The 21,434-nt window shown below is 38.5% G+C and overlaps 1 protein-coding gene across 1 annotated transcript; it reads right to left on the reverse strand.

Annotated features, from left to right (window-relative positions):
- Positions 1-492: 492 nt before the first annotated feature.
- LOC143386884 (olfactory receptor 14C36-like) lies at positions 493-2,454 on the reverse strand. The gene is made up of 3 exons (XM_077108577.1): positions 1,550-2,454; positions 981-1,016; positions 493-508 (listed from the first exon to the last, which is right to left on the reverse strand). The coding sequence occupies exons 1-3, from the start codon at positions 2,452-2,454 to the stop codon at positions 493-495; spliced, it is 957 nt and encodes a 318-aa protein (XP_076964692.1).
- Positions 2,455-21,434: the final 18,980 nt, after the last annotated feature.

A 21,434-nucleotide genomic window follows, 5' to 3' on the forward strand; every position in this document is an offset into this window, starting at 1 on the left:
TCTAAATTTATACATTAAAGTTAAACTTAATTTACTTGTCACCTCAACTCATGTAAGATTTTGAATGCCACTCATTAGGATTCAGTAGGTTATGGTTGTAAAAGTGGAGGTCACAGAAGTCATCTGTGGTGCTCTGAAGGGCCTTCTGCTCTAACAGGGATCATTGGAGCAGGGAGACCCAGTAATCAGACACAGTGGATGGAGCCTGTGTTCTGGTTGGATACTGTTACAGCAGGTCAAGGCTTCCTGCTGATTGTCTGGGGTGCTCATTGGTCCTGACTACAAGTATTCCCTTGTCTGCAAATGTTAAGAGATTCTGTTATTCATTATACACATATATTTAGATTTTTGTATTTTCCTAGGTAATACATATATTAATAATTTTGTCCACTTTTTCTTATTAGTGAACTGGTGAAAAAATCATTCTTAGAATTTGGAGTTTGATGCATTGCCTACAATATGTATGAACTCTTTTTTTCTTATTTTGTTATATTAAAATTTCAAGATACTTTGACAGTGAGTATATGTCAGTTGCAATTAATAACTAGCAAAACACATACCAGTTAGGCCACTAAAATATTTAAAAAGACATAACCTGTGTGAGAGGATGAAAGACTGCAAAAAGGCATTAGAGGACATGTATAGATACAGGCTTACATTACATACTTATACAAAGTTGACAGTTGACATAGGGGAGACACTTAGGTCAGATAATTAGTGTCTGTCATTTCATTTTATCAGACATGACAAAGTCTTAAATGTTACAGAATTAAGTTACATGGTGGAGGCAACCATCTTAATGCTCAACTGCAACTTAGTCCCAAGGTTTGGTCCCCATCTCTGGGTCAATTATGGACATAAAAAAGACTGGCAGCCAACAAGGCCTAGGAAGGCAATTTGTCTTCCCCAGGGGATGCATTTGACTGTCAGGACACAGGGGTTGGTAACCATGGCCCTCTGTTTACTTCATGGACAAGGACTATTCTATTTTTCTATGTTCCAGAAGGAGAGAAATGCTACTATGATTCCCTCTACACTTTTGGTTATAACTTCTTTAGGATTTGATTTTTGTGTATTTCCAATGTATTTAAATTGACACAATTGTGTACCAGAGACCTTCCAGATTTATTTCACACATCACTAAATGAGATCACTAAATATGGTCAAATGATATCAGGTTGTTCTCATGATTGATTTGTAAGGTTTGCATCTGTGACTTTACTTGATTGAAGTACTACAAACTATTTGGTGAATCATAAACAGATATAATCTCAAATGATTATAACATACAACTTGAATTATACTCATTAATTAAAGATGCATTTGCTAACATTATACATTTTTTGAAGAATAAATAAAAATGATTTCATAAATTAAAACAAAAATTATTTTACAAGTTGAAGTACCCAGGACCCAATAAGGTGACATTAGAGTAAGCAGTATGACTTCTGAAGCCTAGCTATGAAGAGCATGATCTCTAATTAAGAACTTCAAACAGTGAAATAAGAATAGCACTGAAAAGCATCTTTATCATTTCCCTGAGAACAACTGTCTTCCCATTAATCTCCTCACAGCTTCCTTTACCTGTTTGTTCCTGAGACTGTAGAGGAGAGGATTCAGGAAGGGAGGAACCATGGTGTAAAAGGCAGAGAGAACCATGTCCTCGAGTGTGTCAGAGGTTGCTGAGGACCTCAGGTACACACCTGTGATGGAACTGAGGAAGATGGACACCACAAGGATGTGAGGGGTGCAGGTGGAGAAGGCCTTCCCTGGGGCTCTGGTGGGAAATTTCAGCACAGCAGAAAATATGCGAAAATATGACACGACAATAAGAAGGAAGCAACCACCACAAATGACCACAGCAGAGACAAGAATAAGGACCTTGTTGCTGGTGGTGTCAGAACAGGAGAGCCTCAGCAGAGAGGGGACCTCACAGAAGAACTGATGGACCACGTTTGACTTGCAGAAGGACAGCCAAAATGTGTTCCCAGTGTGCACACCTGCATACAGCAGACCACTGAGCAATGAAGCCAGGGTCATGCGGACACAAAATTGAGGGTTCATGATGAGAGGGTACTGGAGGGGCTGGCAGATGGCCACATAGCGGTCCCAGGCCATGATGGTGAGAAACAGAAGTTCAACACTTGCACAAAAAATGACCAGGAAGATCTGGGTTGCACAACCAGTCACTGAAATGCCAGTGAGAGAGTTGATACAGGCATTGGGGACAGTGATGGAAATGAAGCACATGTCCAGGATGGACAGGTTCCTGAGGAAGAAGTACATGGGTGTGTGCAGGTTCTGGTCAGCAGTGGTGACAGTGACGATGAGAAGGTTCCCTAACAAGGTACCCAAGTAGGTCATTGGGAATACTGTGAAATAGAGGAAACTCAGATCCCAGCCATCAGGAGAGCCAAGGAGGAGAAATTCAGTTACCATGGTGGAATTATCCATTTATTGAAAATTCAGATTGACTGGGATGATAAAGAGATAAAAGTGGAAAGAAAACAGAGTTAATGAAATTACTTTATATATTCTTATGCACCATGTTTACTTGTATATTGCAGTTGCTTTCCCTGGAGAGGAAAGTCACCCTTGGTTTTCTCAAATGTTTACTCATTTCTGAGCAGAGTGCACCTCCACACCAGTTCAGGTGTGGAGGTCTGCATCATAGGGTCTGGGCCTGACCTGCAGAGCTTGTCCTCAGGTCCTCATCAGGCCTCCCCTCACCCACTGAAACTCCATGCAGAGCATGTGACAATGTTTTTTTTTTTAATGATCTATAATATAGTTACTTTCACTCTCTTCCATGAATATAATTTCAACATTATTTTGCCATTTTTCCACACTAAATAATTCAAAGTATTATTAATAATTTCAATTGTAATTAATTTTCAAATATTTTTAAATAGGAAACTATTCATAATATAGGAGTATTTATCTTCATTAACATGAAAAAATTTAACTCATAAGGAAAGCCTCTCAAGAATTCAAACTTTTCCATACCAGGCTGCAGGTCCAGTGCTATGGTAAAATGAGGGGATCTGACTGGACTGGACCTGGACTCTCCTGCCATCCCCCACTCTCCCTGCTGATCCTCAGGATGGGGTGATATTGTATGCAGGCCACAGAATCTCAGATAGGAATATGTTCCTTTTCCCACTGGGACTCTTTTTCTCTCCAACAGATCAATGTGAGGTGTTTAAAGCTCCAGATTCTAGCGCAGATGACATTCTTTTAAACTTTTATTTTTTGCCTTAATGCATTTTTATTCTGTGTTCAGAACCATGAAGTTGAAGATTCCTTTGTCTAGACAAAGTTTGTCATTTTCTTGTTGACACCTTCCATTTTAATCCTTTCCTCCAAATGTCATGATTATACAAAGTGATCCAGGCTGACTACCCTAAAAGAAAGATTTTGCTCATACTTACAGCACTTCTGAAGCATATCAGACTAGTTCAATCCCAAATCACCAAAATTGTCATTTCTTCAGCACTCTGAAAACCTGGGTCCACCTCAGCACTTTGTCAGGTTAACCACACTCACCCTTAGAAAAGCGATCTTCATCATGAGTTTGTCTGGCCTTTACTTAAAATTTGTGTCCTCCAGCATCAAGGGTGTGTGCCCAGACACAGGTATGTTGGTGTTAATTTCACAGTTAATTTCAAGGACCCCTACTCAATCTAGCTGTAATCTCTTGCTTGCCCTATTCCCCATTTCTCACTGACACAACCTGAATATCACACCTCAGTGACACCCTTGTTCACAGCATGCCCTATAACTTGCTGTCAGAGGCCCTTTTCTACTGTTACATAATGATTCCCTTTTCCCATTACTACATACTGAGCTGTAAGGAGGCTCAAATGCAACTTTTCCTCAGAAACCCTCTTCATAGCTTCTAATTATTCTTCTATTTCTCTGTAATGCTAGAAATCGACATGTTCTTCTACATTTCAGTAAATCAGAATGCATTTATCCCCCAAATTACTGTTGCAAATTCCTTAATTTTTTGGCCATGTATTGCTCAATGCTTTTATTCTCTTAGTAGCAAGTGCATGACTTCATGGATAATAGTTAATAAAAAATGCAATGTAGCATAATCATCTAACTGCTAACATGAACTAAGTTTTTATTTGACTTATTTAAAAATGAGTAATTCCTAAATTGGTGAAGCCCTTTCTTCACATCTATAAGAAATACAGTGTACCTTCTTTTGAAATAACTCACCTTTGCCTGTGAGCATAAGATCTTTACAAATTAGGTAATCTTTCCACAATTATTTATTAATGATTCATAACATGGCAAAATCTGCTCTAGATACTGGGTTTAAATAAAATAAGTATATTATCATCTTTAAAACATAATTTGAGTAGTGTGAAGGAAAAATAAAATGGTACACATGTAAAAGGTCAAATAAACATGAAAATTTTTGAAAGTGATATGAGACTAATCAGGTTTCTTTATGGAAATCTGCCAGGTTTTTCACCTTTTATCCTGGATTCTGGGATCTCCAGGAGTTTTTGTTGACCACCTCAAAACATCCTGTCACATACACTTGGTATATAAACATGGGTTTAAATCTAAAATTTGCATAGAACTATAGATACATTTTCTTTCTTCTTAAAAATGTTTTAATTTTCTGTGTATGTGGAGCTGAGTGTTGAACCCAGAGTCTGGTGCATGCCAGGCCATCACTCCATCAACTGTTATATGTCCCTATTGCTCTTTGTTTATTATAGTTTTTAACACAAAACCACCTCCTGCTTTTCTTTCTCCAATAGAACTTAGAAAATTCTCCACAACTAGTTTGAATTATATGAACTTACTTCATTTCCTCTTTTCCTTTTGTTATAGTTTGATAACTTCTTCTCAATTCAACTTTCTTTGTTTCATATTCTAGTCAATATTAGGAAGCTTCCAATTATGGAGAATTGATGTAAAGTCATTTATAAATACAATAAGATAAATGTTCAAAGCACCACCTATTTTTTACATAGGCCCTGACACAATTTCAGTAGATTCTAAAGATATGGTGACTTTTTGAACCTAAATTTTTAAAATAAAAATATGGCTTTAAATCGCATAGACTGGCCTTAAAATTTTAGTATGGTTCAGTATGACATCCTCATTTAAGAGACAAAAAATACCTATAGAAAATTCCCTCTTAAAGACAATAAGATGAAGGTATAAACAACAGAAAGGGTTGATAGAAGTGAGAGTCAGGACAGTGTGTGTGAAGAAAAGCTAGCATGTTTCAACTCCAGGAACATAAAGTGGAACTGCACAGGTGGTTGCTCTGGAAGTGAAAATCCAGGAGTTTTTATTTTTTGCAATTATCTTGATAGTGTTTTAAATAATTAAATATATGATAAATAGATCATTTCAAAACTGCTAAAAATTATTTGGTTTGAAAGATCCAAGAATTAATTATTTCTAAATTACATTTCCCATGTTAGGAAATTGATTAGTGTCTTTGATAAACCATTGAGGAATGCTGAGGTACATATAATCTGAAAATCAAAATACACTTACAAAATGATGCACACCTTGATACTTATATTGATAACACTAGACACACACATCCTTATAGTCATACTTAATACATTCTCAGTAAAATGTTAAGAATACAATTGAAAATTTGGGCACAGTGACACATGCTTTTAATCCAGCAGCTGAGGAGGCTGAGAGAGGAGGATGGTAAATTCAAAGCTACCCTCCCAACTTGTCAAGACTGTATCTCAGAATAAATAATCAAAAGGGCTGTGATGTGGCTCAGTGGTTAAGCACCCCTGGGTTTAATCCCTGAAACCCCAAAAACAAAAAGTAACAAACTGAAAAAGTGAAAAAATGTATTTGTGATCAAAAGAAAGGGGTGAGATTAATGTTCAAAATATTCCAATGAAAATTGTATTCTACATTAAATATCTTATTTCCCACAGTTATTGACATATGTGCATGTTTATCAGTTGTATAAAAACATTCCTATCTACCTATGAATCCTATACCATATTTTGCATTTTGTTCTTGATATCTTCATGTGAATGTGTTTATTTTTCTCTGGAATTTTGCAAGTATATCACAAGTAATAGTAATCTGAAGAACAGAATTTTAAACTATCCAGAATCAGTATAAATTTTTTTCACACACTATACTAGCATACACAGTGCAGACCTCCCCAAGGTCCCTGTCTTTTTATTGCAGCAGTGGCAATCACCCCCAAAACCAGTGCAGTTTTAAGAATACTCCATGCTTGTTGTGTTCTTCTCAGAATTAAGAATCATTTTCCTGGACTCACTGACTCTTTGGATGACACTGTAATTTTCTGAACAGAATAAAAGTGAAGCTCAGATGCATTTAAATTCTAATTGCTTATTACTTACTCCTGAGTGTCACATGTTGTCAACATGGAACAGAACCGTGTTTCCCCTTGCTTCTCCCATCAATGGTGTCTGCAGCCAGGGTGAATCTGTCCAGTCAGCCTAGTGCCATGTCGGATGTGGGGAGCTCAGTCACCTCTGCTTTATGTGAACCTGGCGCCTGGCCAGTGTGAGCTGGGCCCCCAGGAGCCCAGAGCTCAGCCTGCAGAGACAACAGGAGGCCTGAACATACCACCAGGCAGCAGCACCTCCAGAGCCCAGGAGAGAGGACCTGGCCACGTGCCACCATGGACAGTGGAACTGCTCTGCTGCAGATGACAGTAAGTCATTACTGAGAAGTGAGTAACACTGAAAAAATTGATGGTTCTCCCTGTGTGTTTTCAACTCTCACTTGTAAATCAGAAACATCTCACACTATCTACAGTTCAGCAGAAAAATTTCTTATCATTGACATGAAATTCACATGACACAAAGTTTACCTTTGTGACAGTTCATGCTTATAAATGTAGTGATATTTACTACATTACCAAGTTGTAGAACATCCAACTAAACTTGTTTCCAGATACTTTTATTACTTCTGTCACACATGGTCTTTCAGACACTAGAAAACTCTAAGTATACTTTGTACCTTTGAAATTATATATCTTTAAAATTTCATATAGATAAAATCATTCAATATACATTCTGACTTGACTTACCCTAACTTTTTCAAAATCGGTCCACCTTGTACAGGCATCATATGTTTATTCCTTAGGATGAATGTCATTCTGTTACATGTATATTCCACAGATCTTTAAATCAGCACATCCATCTGTAGACTTATTTCTCCTTAGTCTGGTGATATAATGTGGCTGATTTATTGTTTATCATAATTTTGGCCATTTGGTCATCTCTGGTATACACTCTGCACTCTATTTGATTATGATGAATAACTGTGTCAGATTTGCATGGCTGTGACCAAAATACGTGGTTTAAAAAAAAAACATGCACAATAAACAAAAACCAACCCAGATTTGGGAAATCATATTGTCTCAGGTGTTCAGAGATTTAGTCTATTTTCATCTAATTTCATGACTTTGTGCCCATAGTGGGGGCACACTGAGGATCACCACAGCAGAGGGAAGATACTCAGAATATGTCTCCAAGTGGGCAAAGATAGGGAAGGGGAAAGAGAGTTAGGGTTAGGGTTAGGGTTAGAGGAAAGTGATCAAGGATTAATCCCAGTGGGCCACCTTCTCCAGCAATGTCCCAAATGCCTAAGCAAACACCCAGTCAATTCATTCAAATGAAGATGGATTGATTAGGTTTCAGCTCTCATAATCCAACCATTCTACCTTTGAAAATTCCTGCCTGATAGGAAGGGCAGCAGAATAAAATAGACACTAGTATTGCCGAATGTATATACATGTCTGTATAACCCATGTGATTCTGCAACCTGTACACTTGGAAAAATGAGATATTATACACCATTTGATTCAAAAAAATTCTTGTGTGAAAACAAGGTTTTATATCTCTGATAAAAACACTCAGGAATGCAAATAAAAAAAGAAAGAAAAAAAGAATAAAAAATTCCTGCCTAAATTCAGGAAGTTTTTGACACACCTCACATCCCATTCATAATGTTTCAACTCCAGATCTCCAAAACTCATGTCCATTTCACAATGCAATGTGAATTTAGTCCATCTCCAAGTGTCTGATAGTCTAATAAATTCCAGCTTTATCCTAAAGTTTGAGACAACAATCTCACCTAAAATTGAAGGTAAAATCTTGGTTGTGAGCCCCCATGAAAATCAAAAGCAAGTTACATGCATCAATATCCACTGTAGAACATAGCCTTCTTATTCCAAAAGGATTTAATAGGGCTGTGGAAAGAATGGATGGTGTAGAGGAAATATAAAATCAGCTGAGAAAACAACTCCATCTGTAATTTCTCATGTAGCAACTAGGACTCTTGACTGTAAGACAATATTTCCAAAAGGACTGGGTAATTCCTGCCCTTTGGCCTTGCCAGTTGCAGAACACAGGGCCTGGGGCTCTCTTTACCTTTCCTTGGCAGAGAGTTTATGCTATTGGTAACTATTAATTTCTTGGGATTCCATGCCAACTTTGGCTTCACATTCACAGCTTCACCTATTCACCCTGGGGAGCCTTCAGGGTCTCAGACTATGCTACAGTTCACTTGGGCTACCAAGCCTTTCTTTGAATTGAGGGTGGAAGGCATCATGACCCATTAATTTGGGCACTCTACATTCCTGCAGAGATGGCATAATGTAAATGATGCTAAAGTCTGATGCCACCTCACAACATAGATGGGTCCCCAAAATTAGTACAATGGTGGTTTCTTAATGTCTTCCTTGCTTAGCATGGTATAACAACTTCCTGTGCCCTCTGTGCAAGCAGGGTGGCCACAAGACACTTCTCAAGGGAATTTTCCTTTCTACATCCTTGAGTGTGCAATAGGTATGGTCCTACAAATTTATTAGATGCTCTCAGCTCCTTTCCTATTGAAGAGGTATGAAATTCTTAGCCACTCCTTAGGGCCTGCAGTCTATTTATAACCACTCATTCTTTGGATCCAGCTTTTAAAATGATCTCTTTAAAACTATGATCAAATCTGGCTTTTAACTCTACTGATACAAATAACTCTATTCTTGCAGTTCATATACTATTCTAAAAGCATTCAACATAAATTTCCTAAAGGCTTTATGAAGCTGGGAAAAATCTGATGGTTGTGGCATAATATTCTCAGTCATAAATAATATCTTAAAAGTCTCTATAGAATAAGTTCTTACATTGCCTTGTTGATTGCTAAACTTTCATCATACTTCTAACTATGTACTGGGCTAAGTTTGTCTTCTGTAGCTTTCATCCCACAGACACTGAGACAGATAACCATGGATGATGGTGATGTGCATCGGGTTTGTGATTTCCTCATGGTTGTGGTGTGCTGCTGCATTGGGAACCCCCTGAGCAAATACACAGTTGAAAATCCCCCAGTTGCTATGGTGACACCTGGCCTGTGAAAAATCAGGGCAAAGGCTCAGAGTTATCAGTCTGAACCTTGAAACTGAGATAATATCTCCCAAGGATAGGGGATTCTGTGCACAGAAAGATAACAAGAACCACAATGTCTCCTTGGTGTTGGGAGCTTCACACCTGCCTGCTTTGTTGAAACTTTCCCACAAATGACCTTTTGATGACAAAACCTATAGAATAAATGTGCTGAGGCAGATCTGAGTCACTAATCTCAATCAGAGATGAATGTCCCACCTGATCCTGGCATTCTCTGTAAAGGTTTTTGTGTGTTTTTTAAAAAATCTATGGTAATCCCTGTCTGGTATCTGAATTAATGTCTATGCAGGTGGCAGGACATATTATCACAAAAGGCTCTAACAAGTACTCTTAAATATTGTGTCCTTATTAGAGTAAAACTAATATATCATGAAAACTGGATATGTAAAGAGACCTAATATTTCAGAAAACCTGGCTATCCAAAATATATCTTTGACATAATTGATGTTACTATAAAAATATATTCCTAGGCTCATGACAATATACAAAGTAATTTTTTGCCAACTTCTGCATATGTTCCATAGCACACCAATTGACAGGGCTTTTCAATATTTGATACACAATGTAAGTTATAATGAAGTCCTTATATTGATATTTCTTTCTTCATCTCCTTTTACCCAAGGTCTTCCAAATAAAATATCAGTGAAATATCCAAAAATGTACCCCAAAGGACACCTCTCAATAGGACTGGTGGTTGAAATTCAATTTCTTTCCAAAGAAATTTATCTGTGAAATTTAAAATTCATTTATGTAGCCACCTCAACTCATAAAAAACTCATAAATTTAGATTCAGTAAGGCATAATTGAAAAGGAAATGCATGTAAAGGTGAAGTTTGCAGAATTTATCTGGGGTTCTCCAAAGGTCCTTTGCTCTAGCAGGAAACATTGGAGCAGTGAGAACCAAAAGACATGGACATAGTTTGGGTGGAGCCTCAACTGTGGTGGATCATGTCAGAGCAAGTCAAGCCTTCTGCATCAGGCAGCCCTGAGGTGCTCATTGGCTCCTACTGCAAGTATTCCCTGGTCTGAAAATTTAAGAAATGCCTTTATTAATAATCACAAATATTTAGGTTTTCATATTTTCCTAGGTAATAAATACACTTTTATTTTTCTCCCCATTTTCCTATTAGTGTATTGGTGAACAAAATTGATTGTTTAGATTTTGCAATTGAATATACTGTTTTTTGTGTAAATATATTTTCTTCATTTTGTTATATCAGTACTCCTAGGTAACTTGATATTGAGCCTATGTCAGTCATAATTAACAATGAACAAAGCACATGCCAATGAAGACACTAAAATATTTGGAGAGAAATAACTCATGTGAAATGATGAGCTGCCACAAACTGGGCACACAGGTGCACACCTGCAATCCCACACATGAGGAGGTTGATGAACAATGATCACAGGTTTGAAGCCAGCCTCAGAAACTCCTGGAGTCCCTAAGCAACTTAGCAAGACCCTATTTTCTGTGATACAGTGTGGCACATTAGAAATAAATCACTGGGTGAGTCTTGAAGTAGGACATTAAATTTATTAGATGGTGGGTAGGAATGGCAAATAGAAAGTGGGCTCTGCATCCTTCAACCTTTTGCAGAAGGTAGGGTACATTTTTATAGTCCCAAACTACAAGCTACCAGTAATTCAAAACCATAGTAACATGGGGAGTGGGACAGAATTACCCAGAGTACAGTAAGCAGTCCAAGAAAAATGGGAATTAAAATGAGAACAACTTACACATGTAGTTCCTAATAATACACTGTGAAAGAATAATTGAAACATTTTTTCGCCTTATATGTTGCCATACAGGGTGTGCTTGGCAGAAAGTGGATTACATATGCAGGGTTTTCTCATGTGAGAAGCATTTCTCATATGCAGTGGAGTCTCAGGGTAAAATGGAGTTTGTCTGGTCAAAGCATATATAGTTTGTTTCACAACAAAAACAGAAAAAAGGTTTAGGGATGTAGCCTTGGTTCAGTCCTGATAAATACAACAGCAATAACCAAAAAGATGGCCAGAAATGCTCCTAGAGGTTTACTTTACAAAATACAAAAAAAAAAAAAAACTGAGAGAAATTTTCAAGTTTACACAGGTCATACAGTGAGGCCAGACAATTCCTGGCCACTTTTTCATAGTGATCAGATATGAGTCATTATCATAGTTTTTACAGAAGTACCATGTGTTGGAGGAAAACCCTTAGAAAGCTGACCTGCAACTCAGCGCTGAGTTTGTGTCCCCCAAACTAGACCACTCATAGACTTAATAAAAGATTGCCATCCATAACAGCCAGGGGAGCCCAAGGTGCTCTTCCACAGTGGATGGATTGTGCTTTGGGTTCATGATGGATATAACCTTTGCTCTCTCTTTTCTTCATGTCAAAGGAGTATCTTCCTTTCTCTGTATATGTTAAATGGAGAGAAGTATCATTGTGATTCTCTCTACATTTATTATTATAAAGCCTTAACGATTTGATTTTCAAAAATTGACACAATTTTGTATCACAGTTTGACAGCAGATTATGTAACTGTACATTATCTTCATGTTTTATTTGTAAAGATTTTCTCTGTGACAGTAACTGATGAAACTTTAATATATATCACCAGAAATGATTTTAGAAAATATATTGGATCATATTTATATATTAAAATGGATTGATAAAATTAAGCTTTTATGAAGGATCCATGATAAATAACAAAGAAAATATGCTATAAAATAACTGAGATTCTAGTAAGGTGATAATAGGGTAGGCAGGGTAACATGTGAAGCCCATATTAGAAAAGTATTTGACCTCATTTAAATGCACTCAGTGAAATGAGGATAATGCTGAAAAGTATCTTTATCATTTACCTGAGAACAACTATCTTTGCATTACTCTTCTCACAGTTTCCTTTACCTGTTTGTACCGGATTCTTCATGTAAGGTGATTCAAGAAGAGAGAAACTATGGTGTAAAAGGCAGAGACCAGTGTCCTGGTCTGTCAGAGGTCACTGAAAGCCATCTGTAGATGCAAATGATAGGACTGAGGAAAACTGAAATTACGAGGATATGAGGAGTGCAGGTGGAGTAGCCCTCCCTGACCTTCTATGGGAAATTTCAGCACCACAGAAAATACGTGAATATATGACATGGCAATAAGAGTAAAGCAACCACCACCCACTGCCACAGCAGAGACAAGAAGGACCATATTGCTGGTAGTGTCAAAGCAGGAGAGCCTCAGCAGAGAGGAGATTTCACAGAAGAACTGGTGGACCACATTTGACTGGCAGAAGGACAGCCTGAATGTGTTCCCTGTGTGCACACCTGCATACAGCAGACCACTGAGCAGGAAAACCAGGGACATGCAGACACAAAACTGAGGGTTCATGATGAGTGGGTACTAGAGGGGCTGGCAGATGGCTACATAGCGGTCCCAGGCCAAGATGGAGAGAAACAGAAGTTCAACACATGCACAGAAATTACCAAGAAGATCTGGGTTGCACAACCAGGCACTGAAATGGCCCTATTGCCACTGAGAGAGTTGATACAGGCATTGGGGACAGTGATGGAAATAGATTCCCCAACAAGATACCCAGGTTGGTCAGTGAGAATACTGTAAAATAAATGAAACTCAGATTACAGATATCAGGAGAGCCCAGTGGGAGAAATTCAGTAACCATGGTGGCATTGGACATTTAGTAGAAATTCTGGTTGTCTGTGAAGATAAAGAGACAAGAGATAGGAAGCCAAAATATGATTAATACAAATACTTGGTCTTGGGTCTATAGCTCGGTGGTAGAGCACTTGAATAGCATGTGTGAGTCACTGGCATCGATTCTTAGCATGTACATAAACTAAAAAATAAATAAATAAAATATTAATGTTCATGGATAACTGAATATATATTTGAAAAATAATAGTTAGTTTACACATTCATGTCCAACATGTTTTTTTGTTTTTGTACTTTTCAGTAGCTTTCCCTGCAGAGGAAGGTCACTCTTGGTTTTCTGATTTGTTTACTCATTTCTGAGCAGAGCGCACCTCCCAGTGCAGGTGTACAGGTCTGCAGCCAAGGGTCTGAGTGTGACCTGCAGAACTTGTCCTCACCTCCCCATCTGGCCTCCCTGACCTCCTGAGACTCTCCGCAGAGCACTTCTAGAGTGGCCTACCTCTTCTTCTCCAACACCATGTGGGTCACCATGCATTCCTTTTGTTCTCCATTTTAGTCACCTTCATTTTATTTCATTAATGTTACTGTCCAAAGTATTTTCTCATTTTTTTCTACATAGATAATTCAAATAAAATTTTTTAAAAATTGTTTTATATAGGAAATGATTCATAATGTTGGAGTATTTATTCTCATGAACATAAAAAAAAATATCATGAGGAAAGTTATCCACCAAACTTTCCCATTCTGAGATCTCAGGTCTGCTGTTACAGTAAACTGAGGTGACCTGACTGCACCTGGCTTCTCTGCAGTACCCTACTCTCCCTGCTTCTCCCCAGGACATGAATGGTGCTGTCTCATGGTCACACACCATCAGACAGGCACCTGTTCCTTATACCACTGGGACTCTCTTTTCTTCTTCAACAGATCAGAGTAAGTTCCTCATAGCCTCCAGATGACATTCTCCTAAACTTCTACTTTTACCCTGTTGTGTTTTTATTTCATGTTCAGCACCATGAAGTTAAAGATTACTCTGTCAAAAAATTAATTTGCCTTAGTCTTCTTGACATCTTCTATTATATTTCTTCCTTTATTTTTATTTTCAATATTTTTATTTTGTTTATTTCTTTTTATGTGTTGCTGAGATTGAACCCAGTGCCTCACATGTGCAAGGCAAGCACTCTGTCACTGAATCACAACCCCATTCCTATATTTCTTTCTTCAAAATATCATGATCATACAAAAAGATACTGAACAAATACACTGAAAGAAAGATTTTGCTCATAGTTCAACACTTCTGTAACAGCTCAGACCACTTCAATCCCAGGTCACCTTCATCATAATCTCATTAGGGCTCTGTCATCCTGTGCCGCAGCCTGGCTGGCTGGGCAAAATAACCGGGGGGTGACGAATGACTTGTGTACGTTGATACAGCAGAAGTGGAAGTCGTTTATTTTAAGATCTGAGCAATATTTATACATTTTACACAGCTTATCTAATTAGCATAAAATAGATACAGCAGTCAACCAATAAGGAATCTCCACACTTAATGGCTTGCTTTTGTTACTTTACAAACCACTCCCTCTGGCATTTGGCCAGGTGCCATCCAGACTTGTTTACAGACTTTAACATTTCTCTGGCAAAATAACAGGTGCCAATCTGACTTGTTTACAGACCTTAACATTTCCCCCTTTTGTTTAATTTAAATAACGACCATAGTGTTTTTTACAGAAACACCATAAATAACCTGCTAGAAACAGAAAGGGAGGATACAAAATGTTACAATTCCAAGCTAATTGATGGCTCCATGCAAGAAGCCCTTGGAAAAATTATACCAGCAATGACACCATTAGCAAAGATATTGAGTTACAATTTGTTATAGATTACAGTTTGTTATCTCAGTCCAGGTAAAGCAGTGTCTCAATAGATTAACTCACAGTCCAGGTAAATCATCGTCCAGGTATGTTCTGCAAGCAGCTAGCTTAAGTTGTAGCAGCAGAAACAGCAACAGCTCCGAAGTCTCCTCCTCGGGTTCTCAACCGAAGTTTCCTCCAGTTCTCAGCAACATTGTAAATTCTTCCACCTTTGTTTTCACCGGCACTGGGATGAAGGCAGGAACTCCGGATGGCTAAAGAAAATCCTGTAGCATTTCACTAAGAAAACAACCTTCTGAACAATTTAGTACATTATCTCAAGGTTTTTTACATTTGAAATAAGCCTTAATAGTGTTCGTTACTCATTAGTTTCCAGGTGTGGGAGACCCATTGTAGTTACTGGCCTTGGAAATGATCAAACTTCAGGGATGCCAGTAGCGTCTTCTGCCGGCTGTAACATCCCGGGCAGCCCCAGATGGCCTTGGGGAGAGTCCCAGATTCAAACTGCTTCTGGGCACAGGGAGCAAAAGCCTGCGAGATTGTGCCTCCAGGTCAGGTCTAGATTTGGGCTCACAGTGGTGATCCGCTCCCCTGGGCAGGGGGGTGGGGAAGAGCCCACAACTGCCCCTTGGAAAATTCTTGCTGCGCCATGATCGGCTTGGGCAGGTGGCAGCCACCTTGTCTTTTCAAGCACCCTCCAGTATCGAAAAGTATTCAGTAATAGCCTTTTGCTGCAACTTTTTTCTTGATAATCCTTCTTCTTCTGAATTTTCTTTTTCTTTCTGACTAGAGTTTCTGGGCTTTTATCAACACATGCCCTAACTATTTTTGGTTCCACTGGGGTGCCTTCTTTCCTTAGTAATGTACTTCTCACCCCTTCCATATTTTCATCACAAAGACAATACAATACACTGAGACAAAACAAGACACAAACATACTGCATCAATCTTCTCCATTTTCTCGAAATGGCCATTTTTCCTCTCACCCTATCTGCCTAGGGACGAGCAGATTGTTCCTGTCCTATCTGTGGATGGGCAGCTTTTTTCGTCACTTACCCCCAGTGTCCCGGGGCTCCCCGTAATGAGCCACCATCTGCCGTAGTCCGGCTGCAGCAGAATAAGCAGGGGGTGACAAACTACTTGTGTAGATTGATGCAGCAGAAATAGGAGCTGTTTATTGTAGGATCTGAGCGATATTTATACATTTTCCACAGTTTATCTAATTAGCATAAAATAGATACAGCAGTCAACCAATAAGGAATCTCCACACTTAATGGCTTGCTTTTGTTACCTTACAAACCACTCCCTCTGGCATTTGGCCAGGTGCCATCCAGACTTGTTTACAGACTTTAACATTTCTCTGGCAAAATAACAGGTGCCAGTCTGACTTGTTTACAGACCTTAACAATTCTGGGTCCTCCTCAGCACCTTGACAGGTTAAACACACTTACTCTTAGTAAAAAGACCTTCCTGCTGAGCCTTCCTGGGTTCCTCTGGAAAAGTGTGTCTCCCAGGGAGATGGTGGGTGGCCAGACACAGGTAGGGTGCAGCTAATTGCACAGTGTGGGTGAAGTTCAAGAGGTCCTACTCAGTCTACCTACAATCTGTTTCTTGTCATATCCCCCATTTCTCCAGGACACAAACCTGAAGCTCAAGCCTGAATGATGTTCTTGTTCACAGAATATCCTGGAACTTGCTGACATAGCCCTTTTCTACTGTGACATAATGGTTTAATTTTACCTATTTACTTTGTACTGGTCTTAAGAGGAGGTTCAAATGCAATCTTTTCTCTGGAAACTGCTGAATAATCTTAATTTTCCCCCATTTTGTGTAGCATTAGAGATCAGTCTGTGGAAATTTGTTAATTTGGGACCTTGGATCAGTCATCTTTGTATTTTTTTAGATGCAAATGCATGACTTCCTGCACAGTGGTTAATAAAGCCGGTGCCTTTGTTGACTGACCACTAACCTGAACTGGCTTTCCTTTTGATACTGGTTTACAAAGAAGAGTCTCCCAAACAGGCTCTGCCCTTTCTACACTTCCTTAGCACACACAGTGAAGTCTGGCGTGAGGTCATGCAAGCCCACTGCCCTGTGCATTTGAAAGGTAAGATCTCTTTACAGCAGTAATCTGTCAACAAACATTACTGATGATACCAACAGGGCCTCAGTTGTTTCAGATGGTGACATTTTGGAAAGAAGAAATATATTGGTATTTTTAAGTAATCTGTTTACCATGATAGAAATTATAAAATATTACAATTTGACAAATTTAGAAGGTGATGGGTCATGAGACAAATCCATATGGAAAATCATGCAGCTTCTCACTCTTCAATTCTGTCTTCCAGGCACTCCAGTGGTCCTTGCTGACCACCCCTACAAACTTTTGTCAAATATAAGATGGAAAAATAAACATGTGTTCAAGATCTGGAAGCTGGCATAGAACTACAGATATATTTTCTTTATTTCTGTTCTCTTTTTTCCTACTAAACAATGTACTGTTTTAGTTTCATAAGAAGAATTATGTCATTTTTGCTTATTGCTTTAACTACAACTTGAACACTTCTCCAAATTTGACTTGATTTTTTTCATGGATCAGTCTCATGAAACTTCAGATTTTCGATGTGATAAAATATATGAATCACAGCCTAACTTGCATAGATCCTCAGAGTGTTTCTGAAGATCTTCAAAATATGATTACTTTAGGAACCTGGATTTTTAAAAGTAAGAAATAAGCTTTAGCTTTTACTGTTTGACCTCAATAATTTTAGAGTGTTCAGAACTACATTGTCCTTTCAGGAGTGCAAATGCATATGTAGAATTTGGTATAAAAACAAAAGTTTGGAATCAAAATAAAACCACAATCAGGTAGCATGAAGTTCAGAAAAATAAGTATGAGGAAGAGTTATCATATTTTTAATGGCAATTATTTGAAGAAGGGCTGCCTCAAGTATGTTCCTCTGAAAGTGAGGAAGCTGGATGTTTTCCCTTTTGGTAGTTCTCTTGGAGGTGCTTAAAATAAGGAAATGTGTGCTAATTTCCCCAACTGGACAGTGGATGGCACAATGTAACTTCTGTGCTGGACATCATGCTTAGTCACATTGAGAATCCAGTAACACTGTGGAGAGACTTGTGGTGCTCACTGTGTGTTTTCATCTCTGCCCTCCTCCACCTCAGTGTGAGTTAGGGGTGTTTATGGTGATCAGTTAACACTGAGGGTGATGGGCAACTGTCACTCACTCCTCAACCTGTAAGTGGGAAACATCTAAGGCTGTCTGCAGTTCAGCAGCAAAATTTCTTATCATTGAGATAAAATCCATGTGTCATGAAGTTAAATTTGTAACAGTTTGTGGTTACCAATTCCATATTATTTACCACATGACAAAACTGTACAACTTTCAACTACCTCTTGTTCCCAAATATTTGTAATTTTTTAAATGAACCATCTAATCCATTACACATAGTCCCTGTTTATCTTTACTTTGGAAACCACTAAGTATAATCACCATGTTTGAATATATATGTTCTGATTATTTTGTATGACTAGAAATATTAAATATGTGCTATTTTTCATGATTTGAATAAGCCTGATGTTTTCAAAGAAAGTCCACATTGTAGCATTTATCACTATTTTATTTTTTGAATGGATGAATTAGATTCCATTATATGTATACATCAGCATTTTCAAAATCAACCTAATTATAGATAATTTCCATTTGTTCTGTTAACCCACTGTAGGATTTGTTGGTGATTTTCTGTATATGCTTATTGTATGCTGGGATTGATACATATGAATATGGTCTATTCTGGTTTTGGTGTCCTTTGGAATTTTTTGGCTAGATTTTGTTGAGAAGGTTTGCCTATATTCTTCTCAGGGATATTGTATTGAGGTCTTCTTTTCTTGATCTGGCATTTTCTTCATTTTCCTTAGCTACTAACCCCATACCTTGTACCTATTTTAAAGAAAAAAATATGTGTTAAACCAGTCAAATAGACAAAGTACAAAGATCCTGTCTCTACAGCCACCAAGAATGATGTTCACCTTGTCTTTAGGCCACAATGTCTGTGAGACTGGAGAACTAAATGAGCAGGCATGTCAATGGATGGACCCAGGGTGTTCACAGGCTAGTAAAAGAGTGCAATGGGAACTACTTCACTGCAATGGAGACAACATTAATTACTATGTCTACAGGGTTATTTGACTTGAACTCCCATGGACTATGAAAGGATGGAAAATGTCCAGGAATAGAAGTCGGTATTTGACTTGGCAACTGGTGGATAGATTAACAGATATCCTAAAAAGTAACTAAGTTATGTTTTACCTATTATAATTGTAGGTGTACAGACCACACTGTCTGAGGCCCAGGACCCAGAACATGGAAGGAACACTGATTATGATGAGCCACAGAGGTAAGACCACTGAAGGACAGTCAGAGAGTGACCAGAGAGCATCGACCCCCTGTCTCACTCATGATCTTCAGCAGAACCTGGGCCAAGGCCAACAGCCTCCATGCCTTATGAATACCCCACCTGATATGTGGAGAGCAGGACCTGGCACTGGTATTCAGAACAATGTAGCTTGTAAAAACAACAACAACAACAAAAAAAAAAAACAATCTTATGGTGGACTGGTCTTTGTTTTTTTTTTCTTTTATTTATTTATAAATTTATATTACCACTTCTAGTATAACCTTTAGAATATCTGGGGCATGAGTACAAGAATATAAAAAGTGTTATGAAATAAAATCAAGTCAACTGTCTAGAGACAGCTTAATGGAGAAAGTTTAAGTTTCATGGAGAAAGGGAGACATGGGTGGTCACCTTCTCTTCATGTCTATCTATATTCTTGCAAGTGAGGGATCCAAGATAAAAAGCACACCTCTGTTTTTTATATCTATGAAAAGGAATGATTAGGTAATCAGGAAAGAATAATAAAGAATAGTATTTTAGTCAGTCCTTTCTTTCTTTCTTTTATTTTTGGCTGTGATTAAAGGACTAAACCACACACAATTATAGAGGAGGAAAAGTTTGTTTGAGGGCTCACAGTTTAGAGATTTTAGCCTATATAAGGCCAGGTTCATTCCTCAGGGCCCGAGATGAGGATAAACATGGTGTGAGAGTGTGTTGGAGGAAAGAAGCTCACATCACAGTGATCGGGAGGCAGAGAGAGACTCCACTCTCCACATACAAATATAGACACCAAATCCATGCTCTATTTCCCATCTCCTCCCCCAGGCACACCCCACCACTTCTGTTACCACTCAGTTAATCCTCATCAGAGGATTAAATCACTGATTGGGTTAAGACCCTTACAACCCAATCAGTGCTACTTGGAAACTTCTTACATTGTCTCACAACTTAGCTCTCAGAGGACACCACATTCAATCCATAACAAATGGGCATCGGCTTCTTGGAGCCCTCTAGGAGTCCAGTGGTCACAGTACTGACCGCCCTGCAGGCCATGGAGGGAAAGGAGCACTATACCCTACAGTGGACTCCTGCTTGATCTTGGTCTTGGTCCATCATTTACTATTATAATTATTTTTCCTCCCAAACCTCACAAGCCAAAGAAGTCAGCCCCATTTTCCAGGATAGAGCCAGCTGCAGACTTTTGATCACATGACACTCATCAATCTCATCCATAGTGCACAGGCCAAGGTGGGCATGTGGTGGGGGCCTGGCCCTCCTATGCAGATGGCTTTTATGGAAGTGAGAACACTATACTCAAGGCTGGAGCAAATCCAGTTGTCCTGTGGGCTGCTTTAATGGAGGGATGCATTGAGCCCTGAGTTTTAGCAAGCACAGTGTGAAAACAAGGTTTTCTAGAGGTCAGGCTGGAGCAATACTGATCGCTGCAGCCAAAAGCAGCCTGTCTGCTCCAGGCACACTCCTGTGCATGATCACACTCATGTACATCATGTACCACAGTTCTGCTCAGTGATCAGTGGACAATGCTGTTGAGCCTAAAGTGATCTCATGGCCGCTCACTAAAGAGTTTTCATTTGAACTTATAACTTCACACCCTTTCGCATGCAGAGGAGCACAGAGACAAAACAAATTTACTCTGATTTTAATCATTTTATATGTGACTGTGAGAAAATATATTATTGTCAAAATGTGTAAAGCTATTTACTTAACTCAGCATGTTCACTGACATATTGTGTAACTTTAAAATATATTACTGACTTATCTTTTTCTATAGCTGAACCTAGTGTCATTTTATGAAGGATAGATATAAAAGTATAAATCACGAAACTATTATTGTAAATTTTTCTATACTTGGTCTTAATACGTTGATACTAGGATATTAGTGTAACATGGAAAGCCCAGATATGAAGAGCTTTATCCAAGTATGAATTATAACCAGTAAAATAAGGATGATGCTGAAGCACATCTTTAGCATTTCCCTGAGAATAACTGTCTTGGCATAACTCTCCTTACAGCTTCTTTTACCTATTTGTTCCTGAGA

The sequence above is a fragment of the Callospermophilus lateralis genome, unplaced genomic scaffold, assembly GCF_048772815.1.
Source record: "Callospermophilus lateralis isolate mCalLat2 unplaced genomic scaffold, mCalLat2.hap1 Scaffold_957, whole genome shotgun sequence".
Classification (NCBI taxonomy): domain Eukaryota; kingdom Metazoa; phylum Chordata; class Mammalia; order Rodentia; family Sciuridae; genus Callospermophilus; species Callospermophilus lateralis.